Below are 27,846 nucleotides of genomic sequence, written 5' to 3' on the forward strand. Positions count from 1 at the left end.
AGCTGGATTCGCTCTAAGTGGCGGCTATTATCACCTCATCGAGCAATGACGCCTCGAATTAGGCTATTTACGGAGCTGTCGATTGTGTTTGTTATTCTACGTAGTGGTGAGTGTGTCTGTTACTACTCTCTACAAATGTTTTTATGAGCTTTTACTGTCAGTTGCATACGTACTCACTTCTGAAGAACAACTTTTCCAATACGTCGGTACTTTTTGCTGTTCCTTGATGCTAAATGACATAAATGCTAATCCCGAAGATGGAAGGATATTCACCTTAAGACCTCCTCCAATAAAGCCGCTTAGATATGTGAATTGATATATTTTGACCGCATCAACTTCGTTTCCTCTCCTCCTTGTAAATTTTACAGACTTGCATTTTGCAATAGCTATCCATCTTTTAGCGAAAAATTCCATTGCATCTTTCGTAAACTTATACCTTATTCCACTGAGCGGTTTTCCCAGGATCTGCCTTTTTTCGGATTATTGCCGTCAAACTCACTAAGTGTTTTTTTCTGGGATTATAGATTCCCTCCAATACCTACAAAGCTCTCAACCAATTGTCATTCGTCAATGAAAATTTCTCTTTGTTATGTATTGCTTGTTTGCTGCTTTACATCTCAAATTTTCCATGCAAACGAAGGTTGGATTCGATTAGCAAATAGAACACTAGAGCATGATTTCAATTCATATTTTTTTGAAAAGAATACCAAACATAGAATCTTTTTTCTTTTTCCTGGGATATTCTGAGCAGAAAACTTTTATATCTCTTCGAATTTGTCCTCTTATGGAGTTCTTCAATCCGACAAAATCAGGGTGAACTTCGTTAGGGTGGATACACGTTCGATTTTGAGAAGTCTTCTCAAACATTCTCGCTTGAGGTTAACACTCTAAGCTAATCCTTCTCATTCTTCATTTTTTCCTAATTTTCTCGGATCGGGTCTCCTAATTAGAGCGAATATTCGAAAGATCTAAGCTCTCATATTATAACTTCGATAACATTACTTCTGGATATTTCGCTTTTTCTGGTGAACTGATCAAAAACCTTTAGTTTTCTTGCTACGGTCTGCTAGGTCTGCCGTGCACCGTTTCCTACCGACTGAGTCAGCTGTCTAGTAGAAATATTACCAGAACATCAAACTCACTTGTGGCCCTGTTTCCGTTTGATTCAGATTTTTTATTTTATTATTTACATTTTATTTTTCGTCTTTTTTTCTATTATTATATTTTATTTTTCGTCCAACAACTATGAAAAAGGAGAACTCTAAAAAAGAATCGAAGAAAAAAAGAAGAAACCGCAATAGTTTTATGACCAGAACAGTTACCAATTATTTTTGGCATGTATCATAATTTAATGAACTATGGAAGCACATTAATACTAATAAATAATTGTAAGTTAATACAATAACGTAATATTTAGTATGTAGTCTCTCTATTTCTTGAATAATAATGAAATTTATTTCCCAAGTTTTCAGGTCCTAAAATTTTTTCTTGCTGTATTAGTCTGCATTCTACTGAAGTAATTATTTTACTTTTTGAAGTGACTCTTCTCTCTCTCTCTAAAAATAACTCACTCCCATCGATGGAAGCCCATAGATTTTATGACATCTTCTTCTTTCAAGCATAATGTGATTCCTTCAGAGCTCTATTGTTCCTTCAGAACAAAGATTGACAACCACTTTTTAAGGAAAAAGAAAGAAAATCGTAATAGCACCACTTTTCTTGACGTTGTCAATCTATTCTTACCCTAATCCATGACTTTTTTCATACGAGATTTCTGGACATTGAAGAATCCCAAACAAGCTCACCTAAGTCTCCGCTTCATTGGTTTTTTTTCGAGCAGAACTTTCCACTAGAACCACTAGAACTGCTGCTGTTGCTCTCCCTCTTCGCTTTTTGCCCTTCAAATCACACTCGACCAGTATTTCCGACCTAATCCGCGGTAAGACGTGCTGCTCCTATCGAACTGTCGCAAATCAACTGCGCGGTTCTGTCAACAGACTCAATTTCGAATAAACAGCCGTACCGCCGCCTGTCGGCATCTGCTTTTCTATCGTAATCCCCCCGCACTATCGGGTTACCGTACGCTGATGGTCAGCAGCTTAACCGGTTGAAGTACTAAGCGAATTAATGACCTGTCGTTAATGAGATGAGCGGGTGCGGCGCCGGTGAGGTGCCATTCATATTTTACCAGGTCCGTCTGTTACTACGTAATTTGCGCACGTAACCTGACTAATTACTGTCATCGTAAATGATCTGTAAGGATGGCTCGGTTATTGTAGTGGTTGGTTAGTGTAGTTGTAGTTTTTTTTAATGCTCTCATTTGGTTAACGTGTCAGATTTCATTTAGGAAATTAATACACATCAACAAACAAACAAGTAAATGAATAAACTACAAATAAGCAGTGAAGTCCTAAAAAACCGCTCTAGTTCCCTCAGTGAAGAATAACTTTCCAAGAGACCACTTTTTCCCGTCTATTCTTTGGCCAGTCAATCTTCGGATGTATGTTGTTGTGATATTGACGAGGATGCATCTAAACGTGCTCATTTGAATAAATAAACAACTAGAACAAACAAGAACAAATAAGAAAAGGACACCTACTTAAAATGACTTCGTTTCAATTGTACTTTTTTCATTCGGTTAACGCGTCAGATTTCGTATAGCAAATGAACTAACAACATTAAACAAACAAGTAAAGGAATAAACTACAAATAAACAACTAGAACAAACAACGAAAGAAGACATACAAATAATAGCTTGGCGACTTTAGTGTTCTTAGGCTTAAATTTCAACTGATTCAGCTTTTTTTATCCTCGCCAAGAGATAATAATATTCCTACGTATCTCTATGCTATATTAAATTTTTAATCTAACCGGCGCGGTTTTTATTTTTTTGAAAAAAATTGAATTTTAATATTTAAATACATCTCAAATTTTTGCCAAAAAAGTGATTCCTAGGAACAAAACTCTAAACCTGTCTAATCTCAACAAATCCACCATTAACGCTTCCAAGGAACATCTATGGGCTCCATGAAGAGAACATCATCCCAAAATTTACTAAATACCTATGCACTATTTACATCTACATGTTTTTTTTGCTCACATTTAAGCGGTTGCTTCAGTAGACTGCAGATGCAAAGTTGAGCACTCAATCATTGTATCCAAGCTTTTTTTGTAGCGGAAAACATCAAGGTTATGCTCAAGGAGTAATTGGGAGCCATAACAGATGATGTTGACATACCAGCCGGAAAAAAACACTACAGATGACTAATCCCGACGTACATAGTTGATGTTTTGTTGCTTGAAAATCAAAGGTTATGAAGGGACGAGGAGGAATGTGCGATGAGATCATCACCGATTCCTTCGATTCACAGATTCATTTAGAACCCGTCAATTTCCTGAGTGAACTCTTCCGGGACCTTCCCCCAACAGTTTGCTTGAGCTTCTCTCAAAGAATCCTGGACATATATTTCTAAACATTTCAATTTTTCAATATTTTTAAACAAGTACATAAATCATAATCTGTCACTGCTACCAGTCCCATCTCCTGCTATCAATTCCTGTCGCATGCCGCTAAATCGCTGACAATAACCAATCCACTATTTCAAAAAGCTGAAAGATCCCCACATGGCAGAGTTAATTTCTATTTTCTCAAGAGAAAGAAAAAATCAACTTTTTTGGTTTCTGAAACCTTCCCCCTCTTCTCCCGAGCAACTTTGCAGAGTCTCTCAGGAATCGGATATGTATTTATTTATGTGATATTTTTCATTAAGTTCATTCATTTATTTGTTCTGTCATTTGATATGAGAGGTTTGGGCATAAAATCATGGCACTTAATATTTTAGAAAAAAAAACGCCAAAGCAGGCAAAAGAGCTTTGGATTTTATCAAACTCCTTATTATCCACGAAGGGGATATTTTGCAGTGGTAAAGGCTGTGAAAGAAGAACTTCCTCTATTTGATGATAAAAGTTTAAATATTTAATGTTAAGCAGCTTTCATGTTCTTTTGGCGTCTTTAAAAACTCTGTAATTTTAAGGACTTAGAGGACTTAGCTATTTTCAAAGGTCTAAAAGGAAAGTCCAGCCTTTTCACAGTATATGGAAGTGACTTTTTTCGCAAGATCGTTGAAAATCTTGAATGTTTAGCAAAAATTGACTGTAAAATATAAAAAATAACTGATTTGAAGAGCTCGGTGGCCAATGAAAGGACCTTTTTGCTTAAATTAATCATGGAAATTTTGCAATGAGTTCTATAAGGAATGAATAATTTTACTTTTTTTTTAATTTTTGAGTGAATAATAAGTTGTAGTGCATCTGTGAAGATGTTCTAAAGATCCATAGAATCCAGCACTTTCGATTTTTCCATTCATTCTCGAAGCCGTATAGCTCCAGTTAACCGCCGAGAACACGGGATGAAATCTTCAAACGGGGCAATTAAGATATTTCCAGGCAGGTAATTACGCATTTTTCTTCGCCGAGAACGAGAATTGTGGAGAAATCGAGTCGTTCCTCATAATGTATACTAGGCACCGATCGTGTTTACTCTTCTGCTGCTGCTGCTGCTGCGTACGAATGATAGAGAAGCTAGGAAGGCGATTAGATATATATGTATGTAATTGCATAACATCACTCTACGGCCGGTAGTAGCCATCCGTATAAACATGTGTTTTTTCGGAGTATCTCAGAATCCAGGGAAGAAAGAACGACAAAAAAATATCTTTTCTCTATGAGTTAATGGATAACTTAGCTTTACGATTGGATTAGGATTTCCATAGATAAGGATGCGCCTAATTTTAATTGTGGAAATAACTCTTCCTTAGGAATTGTGAATTCCAGGTAATATTTCTTTCGACTTCTTTTTTCTTTTTTGTGAAAAATCTCTTTTTTCACGAAAAAAAAATCACAAAATTGATTTCCAACAAACTTGTGATAGAGTAGTATCCCGCAGTTACACATGCTTAAGGCAGTGAAATATCGCACACTATTTTTTTTGTGGATCTCTCCTTCGTTTCTTACCAACGCTTGCAAATAACCTTCGAGTAGAGTAATACACTTGAAATTAGCTTTTTTCAATGCTTTTCTAAAATTCCTCCTCTTCACTACCTACCAGTACGACCTTATTTGAGAACGCATAAATAAATCCATGATTAAACTCATAAATCATTATCTCGATTTTATTCAACTATCAAAGTGCACTCCACTCATCACCCTTGACGGAATCCACGGAATTCTATCTTTCGGCATTTTTGCCCACGTTCACCCCGATTCTCAATGTTTTTCCGAGCTACTATGTGCGTTACAGTTAGTCTTCACCTTTTCTGATTCCACGGGGTGGTTGTAAGTTTCCCTCGCGCTCATAATTACACTCGAACAACTTCATTACTCTTTGTGTAAGGGCTTGTTCTCCCTTGTATCATCGAAGAAACCTCTGTGTTGTCAAAACAACTTTGGAAATTGGAAATAGGGCGGTAACGGCACACTTCATCATCGAGGCTTATGAAATCTTATGTTTTTTGGAAGAAAATTGGAATGGTGACTACCTTACGAAATAATGAAGCTCCTGTCCCTCTTGGAAGTTTAGTAAAAGACTAACATCGAGTTTTCATCGATTCGTTTTTTTTTTGCGAAAATTAAGACAAATATTCTTTCTGGTGAATGAAAATTAAGAAAGTTTTAGCGAGAAGTAAAGTGACAGCTTTGAGAAGTTTCATTCTGAATGCTTTCAGTTCAAGAATTCTTACGCGATGTGAAAACGAAGGCTTTTATGGCAGTCTGTTTTCCTGTACACTCTTTCCCTTCCCGAAGTGAAATCAATCCGGCGAGACAATGCTTCGTTAGGGGACCGACTTCATCTGCGCCTCTTGATGGCTGCCAATTTACCACTGGTATCGGAGACCCGTTCATATCTCTTCACATCTCAGCCGCATCCGCAATAATCTTTGCTGGGCCGTCGCGATATAGCCCATTATGAGTACTAAGTTATCTCGTGGCTTTGATAAATAGAAAAAGCCCCGGGGAATTGTCGGGGACCAGCGGCGGGGGCACTCGAACGCGGACCGAAAATGGAAACCAAAGCTGCCAGGAAAAGTGCACATCGAACGTGCAATTTGAACTCAAATTACATAGAGTTGAACGCTCCTGGAACACCACGAATGAAATTCTGAACATCTCCTTTGAATGTGTTGCATTCAAAGTGTTCAAAAAGTTTTCGTGACAGATTGCTTGTTGTACTTTTTGAAAAATTAGTTCAGCTGTAGAATTTTAACCACACGAATACGTACTTGGTCACTTTGTCAGCCTTCCTTAACTAGATGAAGTCTGGAAGTAACAGGAGTATAATCTTTCGCGCTTAACTGCAAAATTTTTACTGTACCTCAAGGATATATCCAAATAAAGGCTCATATGTAAGTAATACCGTGAAATTAGTCGTTTCTTCAATTTCAGCGGGTAGCACGAATATATTTTACAGGAAGGTCACTCCAAAAAAAGGCCATGGTTTTCAAAATAATTCTCAACGCACGGTCATCTTTCAAAAAATTGACGGAATGTACTTTTGAGCCTGAAAAAAATTCTTTATGACCAATCGTGTGAGCTGTGCTTAGTAACTTTTTCCTCGAAGTAGAAAAGCATCGTCAGAAAAGAAAGATAAAAGCTTCCCATAAAGTTAATTTGTTGATTGGATCTCTTCTTTGAACTATCAAGTTGCCTGGATTTATGATCATTACCGTAACTGATTAATCTATATCTACTTCCTTTTTCAGCCTATTTCTATGCTTATTGTTATTAATTTTACTCACATCCATCGTTATCGTACCGATTTCTGATTTACTATCGCCATTTATATACTTTTGGCAAAGTTTTGAGAAAAAATAAATTGATAAATATTCAGGCAGTGTTCCATCATTAATCACAATTCTTATTGCTGGTGTTGTCCGCCTTCAATCATCCATCTATCTATGTATTTTCTCGTGTCTCGTTCATTTTCTCTCATTTCTGCCCTTTTCAACTCTTTTCACTCGTATAGTCCTTCATTAACGTTTTGATTTCTCCGGTTACGACGCAGTTCAGCAATATCCTTCCTTCCCGGACCACGTAGAGAAAAAGGAAATCCGTCATCAAAATGTAAATGAGGCTGTCACGTCGTCGGCAACGGCGTTGACAACCGCCGCCGTCGAACAACGCCTCGTTCACTTTATGTGACGCTTCTATTCACACTAACATGACAGTAAATAGTAGTGCAAGTGAATTCATTCACAGAAATTTTGTGAAGAATAACTGGACAGAAGAAAAAAAAGCTTCCAATTATTTTTTCCCTTTATTTGCTCACATATCATCAGTTCGCATACCAAAAAACTGTGAAACTAACATGATAAGAAAAACACAGATACATGGATAAGTGAAAATATGTGCATTTAAATAAATATTTGAGCAAGTGTCCAATGTTGCGATGACCGAATTTTCAAAAAAAAATTGATTAAAAAAGGCGATTTCTTTGATGCCAAAAAGGAGTTACCTGCAAACGCAGAAAGCTCTATGGCTCCTTTATACCTTCATAGAACCGTAGAGCTGTACAGCTTCGAAAGCGTGTTTGAATACATTTGTAGATTTTAATTTTAAACTCATTAATTAATTTATTGGTTAACAAATTTTCGTTTCAATTGAATTATCTGCATTTGTCCATTTGTTCATTTTCTGTCTAGGCGTACCATTACCGCAAGTAATAGAAGAATTGTGCAGAAAAAAACATGGAAATTAATGTGCGGGTAACCTGAGAGAAAGAAAAAAGAAATAGAACTATCTGTTTTCTATTAAACGTTTTTTGATGCTGACATAACATCGTTTCAATGTTTGTGTTGTGTGAATAAACAAATAAATAAAGATGCACGCGTCATTGGGGTCATTGAAATCTCCATTTCCTCCTGGCTATTTTCTGGATGGACGCGACTGCGGCCAACTAACTCCAAATCGTTGCGGCTCTAATGGTTTGAATGCATGTAAACTGCTTCTGATTGTTCCTACTTCCTCCTGTTTTTCCATCAAGCTCGGGGAAATGCTTGCATGGATCTCAAATAAGTTAACGGATAACTCAAAAAGCCGGAAATACCCCAAGAAACTTAAATCAACCAAATTTGTCAATACAGAACCAAAACGCACGACGGACGCAGAAAAATGTGTCAAATCAGAGCAGGTGGATATTGTAAAACTGCCGGATTCAATAGCAATAGAAAATTTTGGAAATTTCTATGAAAATGCTTCTATGACGTTTCAGGCTTCTGCGTATCCGATGAAGTACTTTCTTGCCTTCGACAAGAACGTTCTAAACACGAGAATCCTGTACAGAATGTGGTTACAGTAACAGCACAAGAGCCAGCGTACCTGCATTGTCGGATACCAGAAGGATCAAATCACATGGTGAGATATAAAATTATCACATTAATCTAATCCGGAAGAATTACGAGCACGGGAAACTAGTTACCAAATCCAAATGGCACTTTTTTAATATTTCTATATTTTGTATATATAATATATAATGTATAATTTATATCACATATACGAATATTTGTATGTTTCATGTTCATTTTTTGAAAATGTGATGGCATTGAGGATTTCTACATGTGCTAGGACGAACTGAAAGCAAACGGAAAATTTCCCTGAGAATAACAGAATGGAATAATCAAATTCACAATGAGTATGTAGTTGAGCACATCGTTGAAGTACTGGATCGAATTTTTGCAAAGTTCCCTTGAAAAATTAATTTTCTGGGGAGAACATCTTCATTCATCGCAAAACAAAATCTCGTATTTGTTTCCAAATAATTTCCTTGGATTACCTATTCTACAACACTGAATAGTTGTCAGCTCATTTCCTCGTTCATTTTTTGGCTGAAAATTGAAACAGCGTTTTTCCCCCATTTTCCGATCATCCTCGAGATTGATGCGTTTTTGCGTGACGCATGAAGGGCGCAGCTCTTTAATAAATTTATTTGCTTTACTCTAGATTTTTTTCCTCTGTTTTCTCCTGGGAAACTCTACTACAATCAAGTGTTATTTCTTCTCCTACGGTCTTGGACAGAAATAACCCTTTTTTTCCAAATTGAGATCATGCAGAATTCGTTCTACTGCACAAAGACTTTTCACATAGAATTTCACATAGAATTCTTTCTTTTCTCCGAGAAAAAACTGCTACTTGGATGGAAGAAAAAATTTGGTGAATCTTAAACAGAATTTGTTTTCACACTCTTCAAGAAATTTGTTTTTCTTACAGCCGAAATAAATGGAAAAGCTTAGATTTTTGGTTGCTTTTGAATCAAATCAAGTGAATTGAATCAGTAGTTGCATATTCGGGAAGCGTCAGGAAAGTCCTCTTCCATTTAGAAAATTCTAGGGTAGAGGCTGAAGTTTGCAAGTTTTGCTAGCCTCTAATTTGAAGGTATTTTTACAAAATCAGTGAATTCATATAGCTTTCTCCAAAATCACATGCGATTTCCTCACCGCATAGATATTGCGTTCTGTGAAAACCAAATTCTAACACTAACTTTAACTGTTTTTGGGTTACTGACCGAGAAAAGAGACAAAAAATTGGCTACAGCGGACGAGATCAACGTTTTTGAGCTTTTCTGAAATCAGGGAAATTTATTCGTTCCCACGACCATCCGCGAATTATGTACAACCTTTGAATAATTGCAAAGGTTAAAATATCAGGGAGAATTTTGAAAACCAGGCAAAAATCAAAAGTCCAGTATTCAAAAGCGGTTTAGGATCCTTGTGGATTGTTCTCAAGAAAACAAATAATGTAGTATTTCAACAAAAAAAACTGCACTCGCTTCTCGCGGCCCAACCATGTCATTAAACGTAACAGAAAAGTAAAAGAAAACATTTTTTTCTGTCACATAAAAGCAATTTTTTACCCCAGAGGGAAATTTGCGGGGAAAACCCACTTTATCAGAGGAGACCATATAAAAATGAACTATGTAGAGAGTAAAGTGTACCTGGTTTCTGATTTGAGGAAAATTCTGCTTAACCTGGGCATGAATGTACCAAGGTCAACTTCGACAGATCTTAATCCTCATTAGCTATTCTTAAGTAATTTTTACATCTTTCACCTTCAAATGTTTTGCTGTCCATAACAAAAAGGGGATTACTGACATTTTGCGGGAATTTCAAAATATTTGAGTCGAATATTTCCGTGAATGATGCCGTGGACATTACGCTGGCGTACAGATTGTTTCCCGCTTAGTTAAGCGATCACGATCGAAAATTGAGCTAATTACAAATCGATACCATGAGCACGTTCGAATGTTGGCTGATGACTGAAGTGCACTTCGGTGTGCAGTCAGCCAAACGCACAATTCGTTGGTGGAACAATTGAGGTAATGAGAAATGCAGTGAAGCGCAACGTGAACTCCCACTGTAGGTGGACGTCGAGCCGACGAAGCTGCACTTTAAGAATTCGTCAACTTGCGTAACTTAACGCAAGAAACACGAAATGTCTTTGCACGAAACGAAGACGAAACTTTCCCTTCAAATAGACAGGGATCGTTGTTAAAGGAGGAAATTTTCCTCCTACCATTTTTTGTGGAATTCAACTCCTATGCGATGAAATGTTGGAACTGGGATTGTGTTCTCTTAAAGGATAAAGGATAAAGTGTCTGGCGTTATTCAATCCACTTGGGATGCGCCCCCACGTTCACTTCAATTCAGAATCGTTTGAGGTTTACGAACGCGTGTTGGCCTATACAATGACTTGCGATGGCTAGCCGATGTGTGAAGTCAGTGTTTTTATCCTCCCAGACAAGTCTGGTACCAATTTATCGACACCGGAGGGATGAAAGGCTTGGTGAGCACTAGGGCGGATTCGAACCTCCTATGGATCGTGCCGGAAACGAAACCTCTAGCCGCTACACTACACCCGCCCCTGAGTTCTCTTATTGTATAATATATATCGCAAATGTATTGGTCTGGTTAGTGTACACACAAAAACATCCATCGGAAGAACAGATGGGTCCTGGCTAGATCAGCGAATGAGGACAGGTGGCTGACCGGAGAACCAACGAAAACGCAACAAAAAACTTGAAAAATGAAGCCGTAACGCAGCTAGTAGAAGTAAGAACGCGAAAAAATCGTTAACCAGCTGGTAACCTGGAAGGCTTTTTTCGTATTCCTGAAATTCTGAACTGACGTGTTTAACCGCCTGGCTTCATCTTTTGCTCGGATTCATGGCAGCGGAGATTAGGGATTTTAAAAACGAAATTCATGAAGGTTATGATTTTTTTTTAAGAATGCGTTTCTATTCAGGTAGCATGGACCCGTTCCTCCGATCAAGCTCTACTCACCGCCGGTCAACATTCATTCACTTCCGATCCACGATTCCAAGTGTCCAGGAAATCTGACACTGACTGGATTCTCATATTAAGGTAGCTGTTTACTCCTTGTTTTTAGCGTTATGAACGTTCGTTCATTCGATACGTCATCGGTGACAATGAAGCAGCATCTGGTGCGAACGCGGTGGCATCGTATGTCAAGTGCTTCCGCAAGGGTTGGAATGTGCGCTAGGAAATGGTTATGGGTTATGGGCACTTTCTGACTTTGAGGGAAAGAGGAGGAATTTCTCAATTGGTTTTGAGTGCTCCTTGTAATCCACGTATAATTTCCAAGGTATTTCGGGTTTCAGTCTTCTTTAAGAAGTTAAACAGGGGAAATGCTCATAAAAGCTGAAATTAAGGATGTCATCGGATCACAGAGCATCAGTGGCATTCAGCACAATTGTTACAGCGCAGATAATATTTTTGAATTTATTTGTTTATCATCCATCCATTCATTCATTATTTCATTCATTCGCTCATCCATTCAGTCACTCATCTATTCATTCATTCATTCATTCATCCATTCGGCATCACATTCATTTAATCATTCATTTATTCATTGTCAATTCGCTTTTTCAATTAACTAAACACTTAGCCAATTAATATATCTACCTACTAACAGACTCAGTAGCATAGCCCTTTCAAATCTTAAATTTTTCCTCTAATTTTCTCACAGTGTAGTTATTTTCCCAACAAAATCTCCATACTTTTTTCTTTTTTTATTGAATATCAATGCAGAATAGGACATCCACCCATACCGTTATCTTTTTTTTAAAGAGATTTTCGATTTGGGTGTCTTTTTTTCGGAAGAAAAAACGGATCCGTTTTGTGTGCATCGTCACAACACAGTATGTACATAAGTACCTATCCGATTAGTACTGAAAATTCACAGGTATAACTTTAAAGTGCACAACATTCGTTCGAAGTATATTTTTTAAATGTGTCCAGTGGAAAACTGATCGCATTCTCTGGATAAAGCCCAAAGGACTTTTTTGTTCATACATCCATCCTTCACCACTCAAGATCGCAAGGATGCAATAAAGTTGCATCGTACTACACCCACTTCCACCATTTAGATATAGCATCTGACAAAAGTACACATGTGTTTAGCAAAGTTGCAATGTAAGTGGCCCTCAAAAAAAGGAGAACGACCGCAAAAAGAAACCTCATTTGAACTGAATATGGTAGGAAATTGTTGCTGGAATCTCACTCTCCTGTTTGTCTTAAATTCATATCTTCCTCTTTCTTCTATAGAAATAATCACAAAAAAGCTCAATAGCTCATTCAAGACCAACCATGTTTTTATTTTCCAGAAATTTTAAAACAACTTTTAATGTTTTCCTAAAGTTTCCAGTTTTTTTCTGTATTGTTAAAATATTTCTTATAGGCGTTTCTAATTGAAGGCATCACTCCACGAATCTGAAGTGGTACGGATTTCAGGTGGAGTATTCGTATACGGGAAACTATGGAGAGGGGGGTGATTCCGTCCATTTCTTCCTAATTGCCGTAAAAAAACGGCCCGGAAGATACGGCTTCGGGCGTTCTGGCGCATTATTTTCCACAAGGAGTTCGACTGGAGCGCGCCAGCCTTGCGCGGCGCCGAATTTTCCGACCGTTTTTTACGGCAATTAGGAAGAAATGGGAAATGGAAATCCTCTCCATGATCTACTATCCATTATAAGAATCCACCTGAAATCTGCGCCACCTCAGATTCTTGGCCTTTAAGTACCTTTAAGTTGGCTGAGCTGTGAAACATTTTTTGCTCCTTTTTTCTGGAGGCTGACTATTTCACGGGAACATTAGATTCTTTTCGGAGGAATACTTGAATTTTTACGAGTTTTTTTTCTTTCTTTCTACAATCTCCAACTACGGTTGCAGACGTTATCAGCTGAAGTCATGGACATTAAATATCCCTGGAATTCTTTATTGGAGCAGTTTTTCTGGCTTTGCACTCTTTGTTGCTTACGTCTTGCCGTATGTACAAATAGTTTGTGTATAGTCGGTATCACTACTGCAATTCTGGCCAACGTCAGAAAAAAAACTCGTATTCTTTTCCGCAAATCTAAGATTTCAAAGGTTTGCAGAAAAACGACGGTGAAGCAATTTTAATGGAGCGCATTTGTACATAACGACTCGGACAGCCGTTAACATGGATGATTTGTGGGTTCCGCCTCGATGCCGGTGTCAATCGAAGAGGGCGACGCTAATGGGGATGTATGAGGCCAGGTTGCTCTCGCTCAATGCACGCATACAGCAAACAAGCACCTAAACATGCAAATTAGGGGTGAGGGAAGGGGACAAGTGGAGAAGAGGTCTTGGCCGCTTGAAAAGCGAAAATTTACTTATTTGTTTATTTGTTTCATAAAATCTCAAAAAAATGAAAAGATGATTATCGTAGATCATCATGAAAAAACTAAGGCAACTTCTTTTACAGTGCTCGACTAGATATGCGAAGTGTTTTTTTTTATCAAAAAACCGTTATAACCTTTTCAAAAACTTTTTTTTTCTCTGTGGAAAATTCAGGAGAATGTCTCAAATTCAAATTTCACATTCCCCTTCATATATCCATTTCAGAAGTATTCTCCTTCGTTTATTCACTTTCGAACCATCTTTGAGGATAACTCCCGGATTTTCTCAACATTACCCTTTGCCAATGTTCTCGCACTTCTGAAGCAAGGTTCCAATACAGTAACTCTTAAGGGATCCCCAGTTTACAGAAAGTTATTTCAGTCCTTTCAAACAGAACTTTAGTTTGAACGAAATATTGTTGCGTGTAATAAAAAAATATTTCAGATTGAGATCCTATAGAGGGTCCTAGAGCTATCGGATATGAAAGTGTTTTCAAGTATGTAGTGTCCAATTCTTGCTAAAAATTATGCATCTATTTCCTTCAATATATTTCCATGAAGAAGCTTTTCCGACCTTTTTGTTTGTTGAGTTTCAGCGAGACCAAAGCTAAGCGGTTTGTAATAAGCGATTATGAATGTATGTGAAGTAGTGTATGCACTTAGAGGTTGCTTGAATGAGGAAAAGTATGGAACGAAAAACCTGAAGTCAGAACTTCGAGCTTCTACGAAACATACTAGGGGATACCCGGTTTTTGAAGAGCTTCCCTATGAGACCCCCATAAGGGGAGAAGCGTCATCAGTAAAATGCAGCAACCATATTTCTGAAACATACTATCCTATTCATGGCTTTATGCTCGAAATTAATCGGCTTGGAGACAATCGTCCCCCAGAGTTGTTACAGAAGACAAATGTTCTCTCACAAGATGGATATGAGCAAATTCCTTTTGTTCTTCTACTTTTTTTCCTAACCGCAAAGAAAAAATTGCAATTTGTCATCCGGTTTATTAGTGTAGTCTGTTCTAATCTTTTCCTACATTTTTTTTACTATGAATAATTGCATACCGTACATACAGTTACTACTGTAGCTAGATCTACATGAACATGACATCTTGAAGATCATCCAGCGTTGTTTCGTTCAAAATAAAGCGAATACACGATAAAGTAAACTATAATAAATAGATTTTGCTTGGAAGAAGTTGGGACGCTCTCTTCTGGAAACCGGGACTCGCCGAAAAGTTGCTGCATAGAAAAATGGCTTCGCAATTACTAGACCATTGGTTAACGGAAGTGTTGAAAATTCCTGTGGAGTTTCGTTCAAATTGCTTCTGGAGTGAATTTTTCTTTCTTCCCTTCCTTTTTCATTCCTTCTCTCTTCTTCTCTCTCTTTCCCCCTCCTTTTATTTCTTTCTTTGAGTTTGCACTTCGCTGTAAATCAGCACAAAATGCTAATATCACTAAATTTATGTGAAAAGTGCACAGCTAATGTAAATTAGCAAGAATTTTTCAAGGTCACTAGTACCTCAACTCAGATTTCCCATAACTTTCTCCACTTCCTTGTTATCAGCATCAGCTAACTACAGATATTCAATTTTTTTTTCTAGAAATCTCCTTCCAGTGATGCCTGCTCTTCGAAAATTGTTAAGTATCGCACAATGAGTACTCCTGGAGCGCAACACTCCTTTTTATTTTCTTATGTTGCGCGAGATATTGAAATCCCTTGACAATGCTGTCAGTGACGCCAAAATCTTGTCAATCATTCCAGAATTATCGGAGGATCTCCTCTAGACATAATAGTGAGTAGGCAGGTGTTTAATGATGAACAGGGAATTGGACTGGCTGAAGCGAGTCGTTGTGATTGGGCTGTGCCGACGGTGATGCGATTAGGAATGTAATCGTGTGTGTGTGTAGCTTCTCTTCTCCATGCAAAGAGCACTCGTAGGGCACGATTTGTGGGCCACTCGTTATGAAACGGGGTCGGGAACTTGACCCTATTGAAAAATTTGGGGTTATCTCAGATTGGCTTAAAGAAAGGTTAAATGATTGGCATTAATAAATCCCTTTGGGATACGCAATTTGACTTAGAGGTTGTGTCAAACTAATGGCTTCATCCTTCTGGATAAGTTTAGCACAAAAATCATCGAGCTCAAATGGATGAAAACCTTGGTTGACGTAGGACCAGCCACCCGAGAGTAAAGTAGGAAAGAAAAATAGAAATAAATAAAAATAAATGTAAATAGAAATAGTCACCTTATACTTCACATCATCAATTCCCTCTCTTCATAAACTGTTTGTGGTCCTGAATTCTTTCCTGGCTCAGATAAGCTGATTTAATGTCAGAATAGTCGTTTATCGAAGTTATCGTCTATCCAGTCTCGAACGATCGACCGTGCAAACGTAATGATAACTTTTTACCACTGCTCTCGTGTAATACGTAAGCACATTTAACACACAACTAGGCGCTTTACGAACAAAGAATGGAAACACTGAACTCTGCTGATTGTTCCAATCCATATGACCGCCCCATACGGTTTCGCTGCATCATTAGATAAGCCCATAGCGCTCATATCCTGGAACATCCTATTATCTCCCTCCTTAAATTTCATGACACGAATCGGTGACCAGCCAACCTGAGAGTAAAGCAGGAATGATCCTGTAAATCGAACGGTCACCTTATACTTCATATCATTCATATACCTTTCCTTATGAACTGTTTGTGGTCCTGATTTTTTCCTGGCTCAGATCACCTGATTAAGTGTCAGAGTAGTCGTCTATCTCTTATGAGAATGGAAAATAGTTGTTTTGAGAAAGCGAAAGAAGTAGAAGAAAACGTTTTGTCCATTGTTTGAAGCAAATAGGATTGAAGCTTTTCCAACATTTTCGGTACATCTTACAAAGGGCTAAGATGCTGCACTTCGTTACCGATACCCTTTTTCATGATCAATGGGTCGTTTTGAACGGAAATGTCAAATATCAACATATTCATGTCCATACTATAACGCAGTGTTCGTAGTGTTACGAAGCCGCGTATAGGAGCCTGATTATTCTACCTGCTCGCTGTGGCCCTGCCTGTATCAAATGCAATTAGGCAATCACCATTTGGGCATACGCTCTGGGCACGTACGAGCTAACTTACAGAGTTACAAGGCAGAAGTTATCCAGATACTGCAAAAGGTGCTGTTCTCCAGCATACTGCCGAATACTAACCCTAGTAGGTCAAATACCTAGAGGGAGCGTGAATCCTTGGTAACAATTCTCCGTCTCGTTGCGTTGAACTGCCGGACGATGTCGAGCCGAAGCACTCAGCGTTGATAGACGGTTCGGAAGTGTCGCATGATGTGAAACAGTGACAGTGAAAGGATAAATCCTACGTGAGCTCTTGCTGTAAATCGAGAATGCTGGGCAGAGCTGTGTTCAAGGACGGCACGCCAAGATGCGGGCAGTCGCGTCAGGATATAATACCAGCCCGCATGTCTACCACATATTGTGCATAGAAGAAACCATCCACCACGTCAGCTTCGACTCAGAATCGTTCTGAGATTTACGGATGTGTGACTGGACAATAAAGTGACTTGCGAAAGTTAGCCGATGTGTCAGATCAGTGCTTTGTCCTCCCAGACAAGTCTGCTACCAATTTACCAACTGATTATGGACCCTGGAAGGATGATTGGGTTGGTTAGCACTGGGACGAATTCGAACCTGCGATTGATCGTGCAGACCCAGCGGCACCTCTTTCCGATTGCGGTACACCCGCACAACCTATGGCGCATATCAGTATTATTACAACTTAGATTTTTTGGTACTAATTCATTGAGGAGTGGACCTAGAGACATTTGGAGCTACAGTAGTAGGGAATCTTGCAATAGATTAAGAATGATATCATTCCAAAACCATAACTCTAACGGGAGTCCGGAGCTCAGGTGACTGAGGCAACACTGAGTCTTGTATTAACAAAGGAATAACAACGCGTGTAGAGAAATTGCTCCGATCGTTTTATTCTGATGTTGAGTAACTAAATTATCCAGAGTTGTAGTATAGCTTGGGATTACTTGCCGAATTCGAGACCCGTTTTTTTCTGATTACGTTTCCCTTGAAATTAAGATCTTGCGCAACAAATCTTTGCAATAACAGCGTCTGTGCGCGCTGTTTGACGTTTATTTCTCGGATCGTACTATGGGAAAGTGCAAGCGTCACAAGTGCTTGAAAAAAGAGCTGTTAGATATTTCTGCTCGTATTCTTATTTCAGCTGAAAGAGGTGGATCCGTTGTTGTTGTAAAAAATGTCAATCGGAGGAGTTATAAACTTCATCTCAATAATATAATGTAATAATTTCCTCCGTCATTCTGAATTCCCATATGTAGCCATTTCTGCCAATAAATATCTTGGAGAATCTTGTATGGAGCATTAGATTCAGTAACAAAAAAGGCCGAAAAAAGACACCTGGAGAGTACGTTCAATGACAAAGATTTCTTTTTTTAACTTGAGAATTGCACAACTTCTTTACCCCCCTCCTCCTCCCAAAGAAAAAAGATCACGAAATGTAAACTGTAAGCTGATCTTTCATTCACGTCCCGACATCTCTTTTTCACGATGCTTGCGCACTTTTTTAATCTAACACATAACATATCAACCAAAGCAGCATCGTTTTATTGTTGAACTCACGACAACTCCATAAATTGTCCTCAGCGGGGTTTCATGAAATGACTAGTACCGGTGAATGAAAGCGGAGCAGAGGAAAATTCAAAGCCGGAGAGAATAAGAGCCGACGGGGTTGAACTATGCAAAATCCATCATTCACAAAACATGTTTGCAAAAAAAAAAGTAAAAAGAGACAGATTTCTGAAAGTGTGACGTCCTTCAGAACTTCGAGAACGTTCGAAGTTCGGAAGTTTCTTCTACATTCCTACAATTTAGCACAAATTCGCCTTCAAAGTAGTATACAAACATCTCATTCTTCAGAAACATTTAAAGGATATTTTAACAAAATGACTTACTTTTTTTACCATCACAAAGAAAATAAGCTAAATCCAAAAGCCTGCAAAGCGACATCTCCCAAAAAAGGTTTGAGTTTTGTAATCTTTTTTCTTCTTTCAACGAATTTAGAGACTAAACTGTCATGGACACAAAAAATATTGGGAAAAATTAACCATATCCCTGAGAGCTCTTCTGGACAATCTCTACTATCCTGAACCTTTTATAACTGCAAAGAAATAAGATTTGAGATGAGCTCATAAATCTAGAAATGTGTCCTGCAATTACGACTTCCATTTTGTCTTTGATTTTTGTCACTCAAACTTGACAGATTGATAGGTAGACTTTTTTGTAGCAATGAAACTTCACACTTATCGTTCCCAATATCTCAACTTGGAAACTTCCAAATAACAATTGGAACTTTGTTCTGAAAAGTTATGGGAAGATTTTTTGAAAGATCCAGAGACTGCAGAGAATAAGATGTTGAAGTTCTGACGTCTCTTCTCCCCGGGGATCAAGGTAGTTGAAGAGGCGAAAGAAGCAGCACTAAGTCAGTTTTCAATCTTTTGTTGACAGCTTGAATGAGCAATTTTCTTCCTGTCTGCCGAAGATTTTTTACAATGTTGAAAAATAACTTGTCATCTTCGCTCCAATATGCCCTTTCTGCAGAACTGGGGTAAGCTCCACATAAAAACAAAGTGTTGCTGCAGAATGTTTATCCGAAACAGTAGATTTAACGCAAAACACAATCTTTAACTGCTCTACAGATTCATACCGTAATCCTGCTGAATGAGTGATGGTTATAAAAATAAATAAATAAAAATAAATAAATAAATAAATAGGTGAACGAAATAAAGTCGTTGACTGATTTCCCTGATTGATCAATTTCTTCGAGATGTCCAGCCTGATGATGTAGTTAATCACTGCTTAATGATATCCGAGGAGAACCATATCGGGTCAGTGATTTCATCCTCTTCAATACATAGATCTGGTACAAATGTATCGATCCTATGTACTTGAATGGTAGATTTAGTTGGATTTGGGTGGTATCGAACCATCGACCATGTGTACGTAGAGGCCACACTAGCCACTTCGATACGCTAGAAGCATCTATTTTCTATCAAATTAAATGGGGATTGGAATGATAAAGTGGATTACTCTTCGGTATATAAAACCAGAAAACATTACAAGTAATGCGATTATTTGAAGTCACTCCTTCATTTCTAAAGCGTCTTGATACTTTATTTGTTACGTAGAAGCCGACAACTATTCCTTTTTATATTAACTAACTAACTTCCACAAAGCTATAGAAAACATCACGCAAACCAACCATAAAGTGCCTAGAGCAAGAATATCATCATGTACATTTCCAAAGAAAATGAATCAACAAGATCTTGAAACATCGCAATTCATCTTATATTCAACATTCATTCCATAGAACAACATCTGCTTATGAGAAAAAAAGAAGAATGATGGGATTTGTATGATTTAGGAGAGCCGATCTCACAGACACCGGATGCTATCTATGTGAAGTGAACACGGAACCGTTGAGTACCATCTATGCGATTTACTTGGATGTACAAAGTGAGTCATCTATCATAGTTTGTTTTGTCCACTTATTAAAAGCATCACCCCACGAATCTGAGGTGATACGGATTTCAGGTTGAGTATTCCTATAGGGGATAGTAGATTATAGAGAGGAGGTGATTCCGTCCATTTCTTCCTAATTGCCGTAAAAAACGGTCCGGAAGATGCGGCGCGTGCAAAAGGTTGGCGCGCTCCAATCGAACTCGTGGAAAACAGCGCGCCGGAACGCTCGGAGCCGTGTCTTCCGGGAACACTGTTCATAAAATTTATGTTCCGCTGACTTTTCAGTCAACACCATACAGTATTTTATTTTTGTATTTCCATAACATGCTTAGAAAATGCAACTATATGGATCACTGCGGCATATAGAAGCGTTCCGTTTCCTTGGGAATGATAAGAATGGACAGGATAAGTCAATAATGTGAATGAATAAGGTTCAACTTAAGTTAGCATCGAAATCCATGGAAATAGTTGATAGGTTAAAAAAAAACTTATCAACTTCAACAATGATAGTGAAATTTGCTGTGCACTGCTAGGTGCTACTTACAAAACGAATTATGACGTTGTTATGACTCTTTTCCTAACAAATACGATGAAAATGACGAATTACCAACATACCAATGAATCCAGGGCCTTTTTTTGCACGGAAATGAGCTTTCACCGAATTAAATGAAGAATCTCACGAGAATATTCAAAACCACGAATTATTTTAATAAACGACAACAATTGCGGTGTAGCATAGTCGGTAAGAAGTTTCGCTGTGGCTGCATTGATCTCCAGCGGATTTATTAACGCCAGACACTTTATCATTTACCCTTTATATAACAGTAGACCTGCTTTTATATTAAAATGAAAAAATTAAATGTTAAAATGAAATCCTAAAGAGGTAAGTAAGGGTGGTTTATAACTGCGTACTTATGCATGAGACTGCTCAAGAAAAACTGTTCTATTCACCGCAAATAGCTTGCTTTACGATAATTTCTGCAATGAGAACCTTCTTCCTTCGTACTTTTATATGCGGCAGCGAAATGGAAGGACATTCAATAACCAGGAATTGCGCACCTAACATTTTTTGGGGGCAATAGGAGAAAAATGATTATAGAGGGGTTTTGTAATAGTACATGTTCCTTTCAAGGTTGTACTTTTTTTTCGATAAGCAGAGCAGCAGATAAGCAATAATTAAAGTATGTTTGAAAGATATAATTGCTTTCACCTCTGCCAACAAATAGGTATTAATAAATCAAATCCAACTTTTAGGTGGGATTGGGATTTTCAGTACAATGAACCTCAGTGCTTTCTTTGTTATCACGTATATGCACCATTCTTCTTGTTTGTGCGAAGCTAACATTTTCAAAATAAATAAAGATATGGCAGTAAATACTGCAAAAAAAAACTATAACTAAAAAAGATTGGAAAGCACTACTGGTCTAGAATGGAATTGATTTGGAAATGAAACCGGAATGAGTGGAAGTCTTATTTTTGGAACAAGTGCGGTGTTTCCAACTGTCCACTTTCCCATCCTTTATTTCTTAACGGGGCTGATTTTCGTAAAACCATGAGAACCGTGTTGTTCTATTTATTTCACTCAACTATTCTTTTTCAGAACCGGCAACGCCAGCTATTCCTAATCGACGTGAGTTCTCATTTATGTCGTAGTCCGTGTATTTCTTACTTTCTCATACAAAAAAGTCTTTATCTACGAATCCATTGCTTTTGTTGTAACTGTTTCACCCATAATTATTTCCAAGAAACATCGAACCATCTAGTTCTTCCTGGAGAGATGGAACCCACGTGGACTTTAGAAGGAGGAAATAAAGCGGATTAATTGTGAATTAAGCGAAAAAGTTTTGTTTGAGGCAAAAAGGCTCGGCTTCCATCCCGACCAAAAAAAAAACTAAAAATGAAATCAAAGCAATTGGTAAACGTTAGTTGAGGTTATATATTTTATTGCCGAAGACTTAAATTTCTAATGTTTTCCACAAAATCTATTTTTCGATAGAGGTACATACTGTAGAAGAATTAACAAATACTTCAAAATTCGCAGCAATGAGCTTTTATTTTGGGTTCAAGCAACTATGAGATCTTTTGACCACAACTTAGGCGGTTCTATCGATGAATAACTGCATCCAGCATGACTGATACGTGTACGAGTACACATGAGCTCCACTGTCTAAGACACATGTAACGATAGCGCAGTGACCTTTGTTTTAGAAAGTAGTGTCTCTATTATTGCTTGTTTCATTTGTAATTGCTTCTTTTTGAGCTGAGGATCCTATAAAGGCGAATTCGTCAGAGATATGCCCTTAAGTTTCTTTTAGTCGTAAGATTACTGCTCACTGCTTACAGCATTTTCTTTGTTTTTGTAACCATTCTTTTGATTGCACCATTTCTACAGAACGAGGCACTCGATTGATGGCAAATATGGCCGGCGACGAGGTTCTTCTGAACTGCACAGTTTCCGTTGGCAGCGAGCAGATTGACGATGACGTCATCTGGACGAGAGATGGCAAAGCGATGGATTTGAATGACACAAGCAGTGAGTTCACTTTTTCTCAGCCTAAACAAGATTGTCTAACGTTCGAGTTATGGACTTCTTAGCTCTAGGAACGCATGCATCATGTTTGAAGTCATAGAGGCGCAAAATTTGAAATTTGCATAACGAGATTTGCGGCCGTTCGTGCAATTGAGGATAACTGGCGCGTGAAGAGGGATGAGAGGTAATAGGATAACTCTCCAATAGGGAGATGTGCTTCTATGAGGTCGTTCAATGGTAAACGGGGCCGAATAAACTATTTTTAATACAATGAAAACATCTTTTAAAGATGTCTTTCTCATTAGCAGATAGATTATCACTGGAACTCCTAAGAAAAAAAAAACTTTTGAGAACTCGATATTGCTCCAATATTCTGCAAAAAAGCAACCAATACGAACAATTTAGGGTCTTAAAGCAAGTCATTTTTCCGTTTCTATTTAGGGACTGTTTTTGGAACTAAAGAAATTGGAAAGAGAGATGATTGTGCAAGTTATCAAACAGCTGAGGTGAAGTAAAACGTTCAAAGCGTTTTCGCTAGATCTCTTTAGTGAGCCATATCTGACGATGTAAACATCACATCGGATCATACTATGCGGGATTTGAAGTTGACATTACGAGAACAGAAACCGAAAAAGATCGTGGTCCATCAGTGATCCATTGATCCGGTCAAAATGATCGCCAACCCCGCATTAACGGCCAGGTACATAGATTTTCCTCTATGTTTGGTGGGAGTGGAAAGGAATCATCCACTACGAGCTCTTCACATCGGGCCAAACACTCATCTGTGGCCTCTACTGTCAATCAGCTGACCAGATTGAAGCAGGCGATCGGCCAGGAGCGTCCAGAATTGGCTAATAGCAAAGGTGTTGTGTTCCATCAAGTTAACTCCAAGCCGCACATATCTTTAAGGAACGTGTCAGAAGCTCGGAGAGCTTGGATGGGTAGTTCTATCGCACCCGCAGTATAGTTCAGAAGTGACATCGAGCGATTAGCACCTTTCCAAGCATTTGCAAGATCTTCTTGATGGTGCAAAACTGGCCTCAAGAGATGGTTGTGAAAATGAGGTGGTCAGGTTTTTTTGCAATAAGGACGAGGACTTCCTCAATTGCGGAATTATGAAATTGCCATCAAAATGGACCAAAGTTATCGAACAAAACGGCGCATATTTGATCTAAATTGGTTAGTCCTAGCCATGCTAATATCATTGTCGAAATAAAGAGAAAAAGCGCCAAGTGCTCAGAACTTTTCACTTCACCTGACATTTTCCCAATCATTCTGCTTCCGATCATTGATCATGAGCAATTCTTAGCTCCACTTCGTACACTAACTCCTAGCTGAAGCTACAGTTGAAAATAATTTCTCAAAATTCTGCAAGTTTTTATTAGCCATTGGGAATTGCAGCTTATGGATCTTTTGCCTATACAATAGTAAACAAGTTTCGCAACATCCTCTTCCTCATCTAATCGTCCTGAATATGAAACGGTCATGCACTTTTATAACACGTTATGAGCTTGCAAGCTTGCATATGGAAATTTCTAAGACATTATGGAGTTCCTAAAAAAATACCCATGTATTTATTCGATTACACAATGACATAACGTATATTTGATCTTTGGATATGGTAGACCTTTCATTGCATCTGCTCCTAGTGGAGTTCCTTTTTTTATATAAAGGAGGGTAGCGCTGTGAGTTAGACTTGGCGGGCCCCCATAGTGCACACACATATCGAATAGTAAAAAAGTGGTTCACCAGTTTTAACAACAAAGCAATGCATGAAACTCAGTTATACGAAGTTTCTTTTCGTAACAGAAAAAAACAGTATTTTTCCAGGAGTCCTAAGATCACAAAGTATTTCAGAGTACATTTGGAAAGTGAAGCGATCAGCCGGCATCATTGTTCATACGGTGAGAATTCGGGAGCCCACAATGGAGGACGATGGGAACTACGCGTGTGAGAGCAAACATCAACGGGCTAGCCAAATAGTTCACGTCAATAGTAAGCTTATTAATACTTCGCTTCAAAACCCTCCACACATATTCACGAACTTAGGGAAAAAATTGATTTTACTCAATTAACAGCGCTCTGGAATAGAGTTGAAACTGTAGATGCAAGGATCCTTCTCCACATCAAAAATTCACGGGATGGGTGTTAAATATTTCCGAAAATTCGTCCATCTATCGTCTTGAAAAAAACCATACTTTCATCCTACTTCATCTAAAACTCGCTATAATTACCCAACTGGTGATGAGAATTCATTTTGATTGCAAAAATCCCTGAATTGGCTCTCTATGTCACTTCAGGGATTTTTGTATGCATTTTTTGCATTTTTGTATGCAAATCAAAATGAATTCTCATCACCAGTTGGGTAATTATCACTTATCACCAGTTAGGTAATCACTTTACTCTGAGATATTTGAAAATTCTGACTTCCAGTAAATGGGAAACACGGTTTCGAAAGACTGATGGACTGGCGTAATTCCTAAGTCCCTAGCGGAAGCACTAATTAATTTCCAACATTTCCAAGTTGTTAAGAAGTTGTATTTCGGTTTTGCCAGAGTGGCCTGAAGCAATGTTACTGGTTAGTGGCACTAACACCTGTGTAGCCGTAGAGCGGTGACGCTAAGTTCCGTCTGGTAATCCAGAAAAAGTGAAGAACAGCCGTGTATCGTAAGTGGCACGGATGCAAACAAACAAATTGTTTGCATCGGTTCCCATTACGATGCGACTTGTTACGCGATAGAAAGCAAGCAATTCCGAGGTCCGCAATCTAATACACATTACCTAAACAACCACCACCATTCTTATTTTTTCTTGTAGCCTTTCTGCCCTGCAAATCCATCCGTTAGTTAGCAATGCTCATGAAACCAGTTTGGGATAGACCGTAACGAAACCACAATCTTTACGCCTTTTTATGTCACACCTAGAGAAATGCGCGTCGTATACTACAATAGGTAGGAAAAATATGCGAAAAATAAAATTCCACTTCAGAAGCAGAGGCGCAACGAAGCTCAACCAATCTGCTTTCTGCAACACTGACCACAACTATCTCTGTCATCATTGTCACTAGGATTTTATAACAAAAACATGATGCGATATTATATCCAATGGACATATTTGCTCCGCTCAAAATAGCATCATTATCATTTCTATAATATTTTGACCATATATGGTTGTTTCTCGCCACAGTTTTATTCTGCCGTGATCTATGGGATGAACAGTATTTTTCTTCTTCATTAGCATCTTGCGTCGGTCTCTTAGCAAACATTGTGAAAATGCTGTGCATAGGGTACATAAATGGTGAACATTCTCTTTTAATCTACCGCTCTTTCACTGATATTGTTTTGTGTTGGTCTATTCATATTATCTTATCGTTGACACCGTTTCCAACTTTGTTGATGCATAGATTTGTAAATAAAATTCTCAAGCTCTTTTTGTCTTGCTTCTTCTTGTCAGAGTTTAAAACATTAACTGCAAAGCAAATAGCAAAGTCCCTGGAGTTAATGTGAGATCCTAGCAATTAAAAAGAAGGCCTTATCATGGAAGTCAAACTTTACATTGCTCGAGTTCGACAGGTAGTATTACCAAGCTATATAATGACGATACATTTACAGATACAAATACACATACATACACAGGTACACAGAATAATGACGGGCTTATTCTGTGTACCTGTGTATGTATGTGTATTTGTATCTGTAAATGTAGATATAACGAAATTCGAGAAAGCAGTGAGGCAGGTTAAACGGCGTTAAATAGCCACATTGGCTTCAGTAATCGGTAAAATGGGGTGAAACATATTCCATGGCGTCAAATTGGTGCGCCAGCGCCAGAAAACGGCAAAGTGGTTTCGACAGATCCCACGATGCCGTGGGGAATTCGTACAGCAGAAAAACTCCAAGTAAATTTGTCAAGAAGTAAACGAAGCGTTGTGCGCATGAAAACTGTTGTTGCGTTCCCCCCTATGTGCTGTTCCGCATGTCTATTCCTCTGCACGTTTGCCTCATCAGTTTGGTAACATCCTATCTTCGGGGATTAGAAATACGAATAAAACCGACTGCTTAAATAGCAGCTAACAGTTTACATGATGTAAAAGGTAACCTTATCTTTATCCGTGCGGTGACGACCTTCATGTCATTTCACATTATTCTGCACTGATTGTTGTGAAGGAAGATAAAAAAAACTCATGCATTCAATTATTCTGCTCTGAAATTGCTACAGTATCAAAGGAATATATGTAGGTGAAAACCAAGTTTGAATACTCTCTAAATGTAGTACTGACGCCCTTAGAAAGAGGACTGTAAAATCATCACTTTAATTCATAATCATTTCGTGAATGCTTAAATTTCTGTTTTTTTTTCTTAAAAAAACGTGAGAAGCGTAGTTTAAAAAAAAACGAAATTTAATTTTTTTCTGAAAATGCCACTACATTTAATCTCTATTGACCAGTGAAGGGGGACGAAGCGGGCACCAGAAATCTGATTTCAGGCGTTACCGTAACCATCAGACCAGTTCCGAATAACTCACGCATACGCAGGACGATAGCATAGTAAAAAAAAGTAAAGTATGGATAAATAGTGAGATACTCGACGGTGCTGCCCAGTCTCCGATCCGTACATCACAGGGCGAAAAGCGGATAGGTAGACTCGTAGCTTGACTTCGTTGGCAATACAGGTTGACCAAAAGCAGTTACTCGAGGAATTGAATGCCGAATTGACATTAGCGCATCATTACTGAATACCTTTGCCGTCGTTTTTCAGTATGCAGCACAAATAACAGAAATCGTCTGTCAGGGCGAAGTCACGGTCCGTCTGCTGGAGCTAATTTCAGTGCAACGTTAACAACATGTTGATGTTTGCATGATATCATCAACGGCGAAATTGAACAGGAAGGGTCTCGCTACAACCTCTTGTCTCACTCTGCTTCGGTCGTAACATTGGTTTCTTCCCAATGTTTGATTAGACAACGCCAGCCTTACTTCCATTTTTCTCGATCGCGTGCCAGAGTCGCCCAGTGGTTTCCCCTTTCGCATGGGACACGAAGAGCATCAAAAT

At 38.4% G+C, this 27,846-nt stretch overlaps 1 protein-coding gene across 1 annotated transcript; it reads left to right on the forward strand.

Moving 5' to 3' along the window:
- Nucleotides 1–45: 45 nt before the first annotated feature.
- On the forward strand, nucleotides 46–25,872 carry RB195_011281 (uncharacterized protein; the record flags this gene model as incomplete). The annotated part of the gene is made up of 8 exons (XM_064192628.1): nucleotides 46–106; nucleotides 8,267–8,409; nucleotides 11,292–11,410; nucleotides 20,168–20,259; nucleotides 21,866–21,895; nucleotides 22,658–22,798; nucleotides 24,653–24,790; nucleotides 25,784–25,872. The coding sequence occupies 8 exons, from the start codon at nucleotides 46–48 to the stop codon at nucleotides 25,870–25,872; spliced, it is 813 nt and encodes a 270-aa protein (XP_064050211.1).
- Between the last annotated feature and the right edge of the window lie 1,974 nt (nucleotides 25,873–27,846).

This window comes from Necator americanus, chromosome III (assembly GCF_031761385.1).
Source record: "Necator americanus strain Aroian chromosome III, whole genome shotgun sequence".
In the NCBI taxonomy this organism is placed as follows: Eukaryota; Metazoa; Nematoda; class Chromadorea; order Rhabditida; family Ancylostomatidae; genus Necator; species Necator americanus.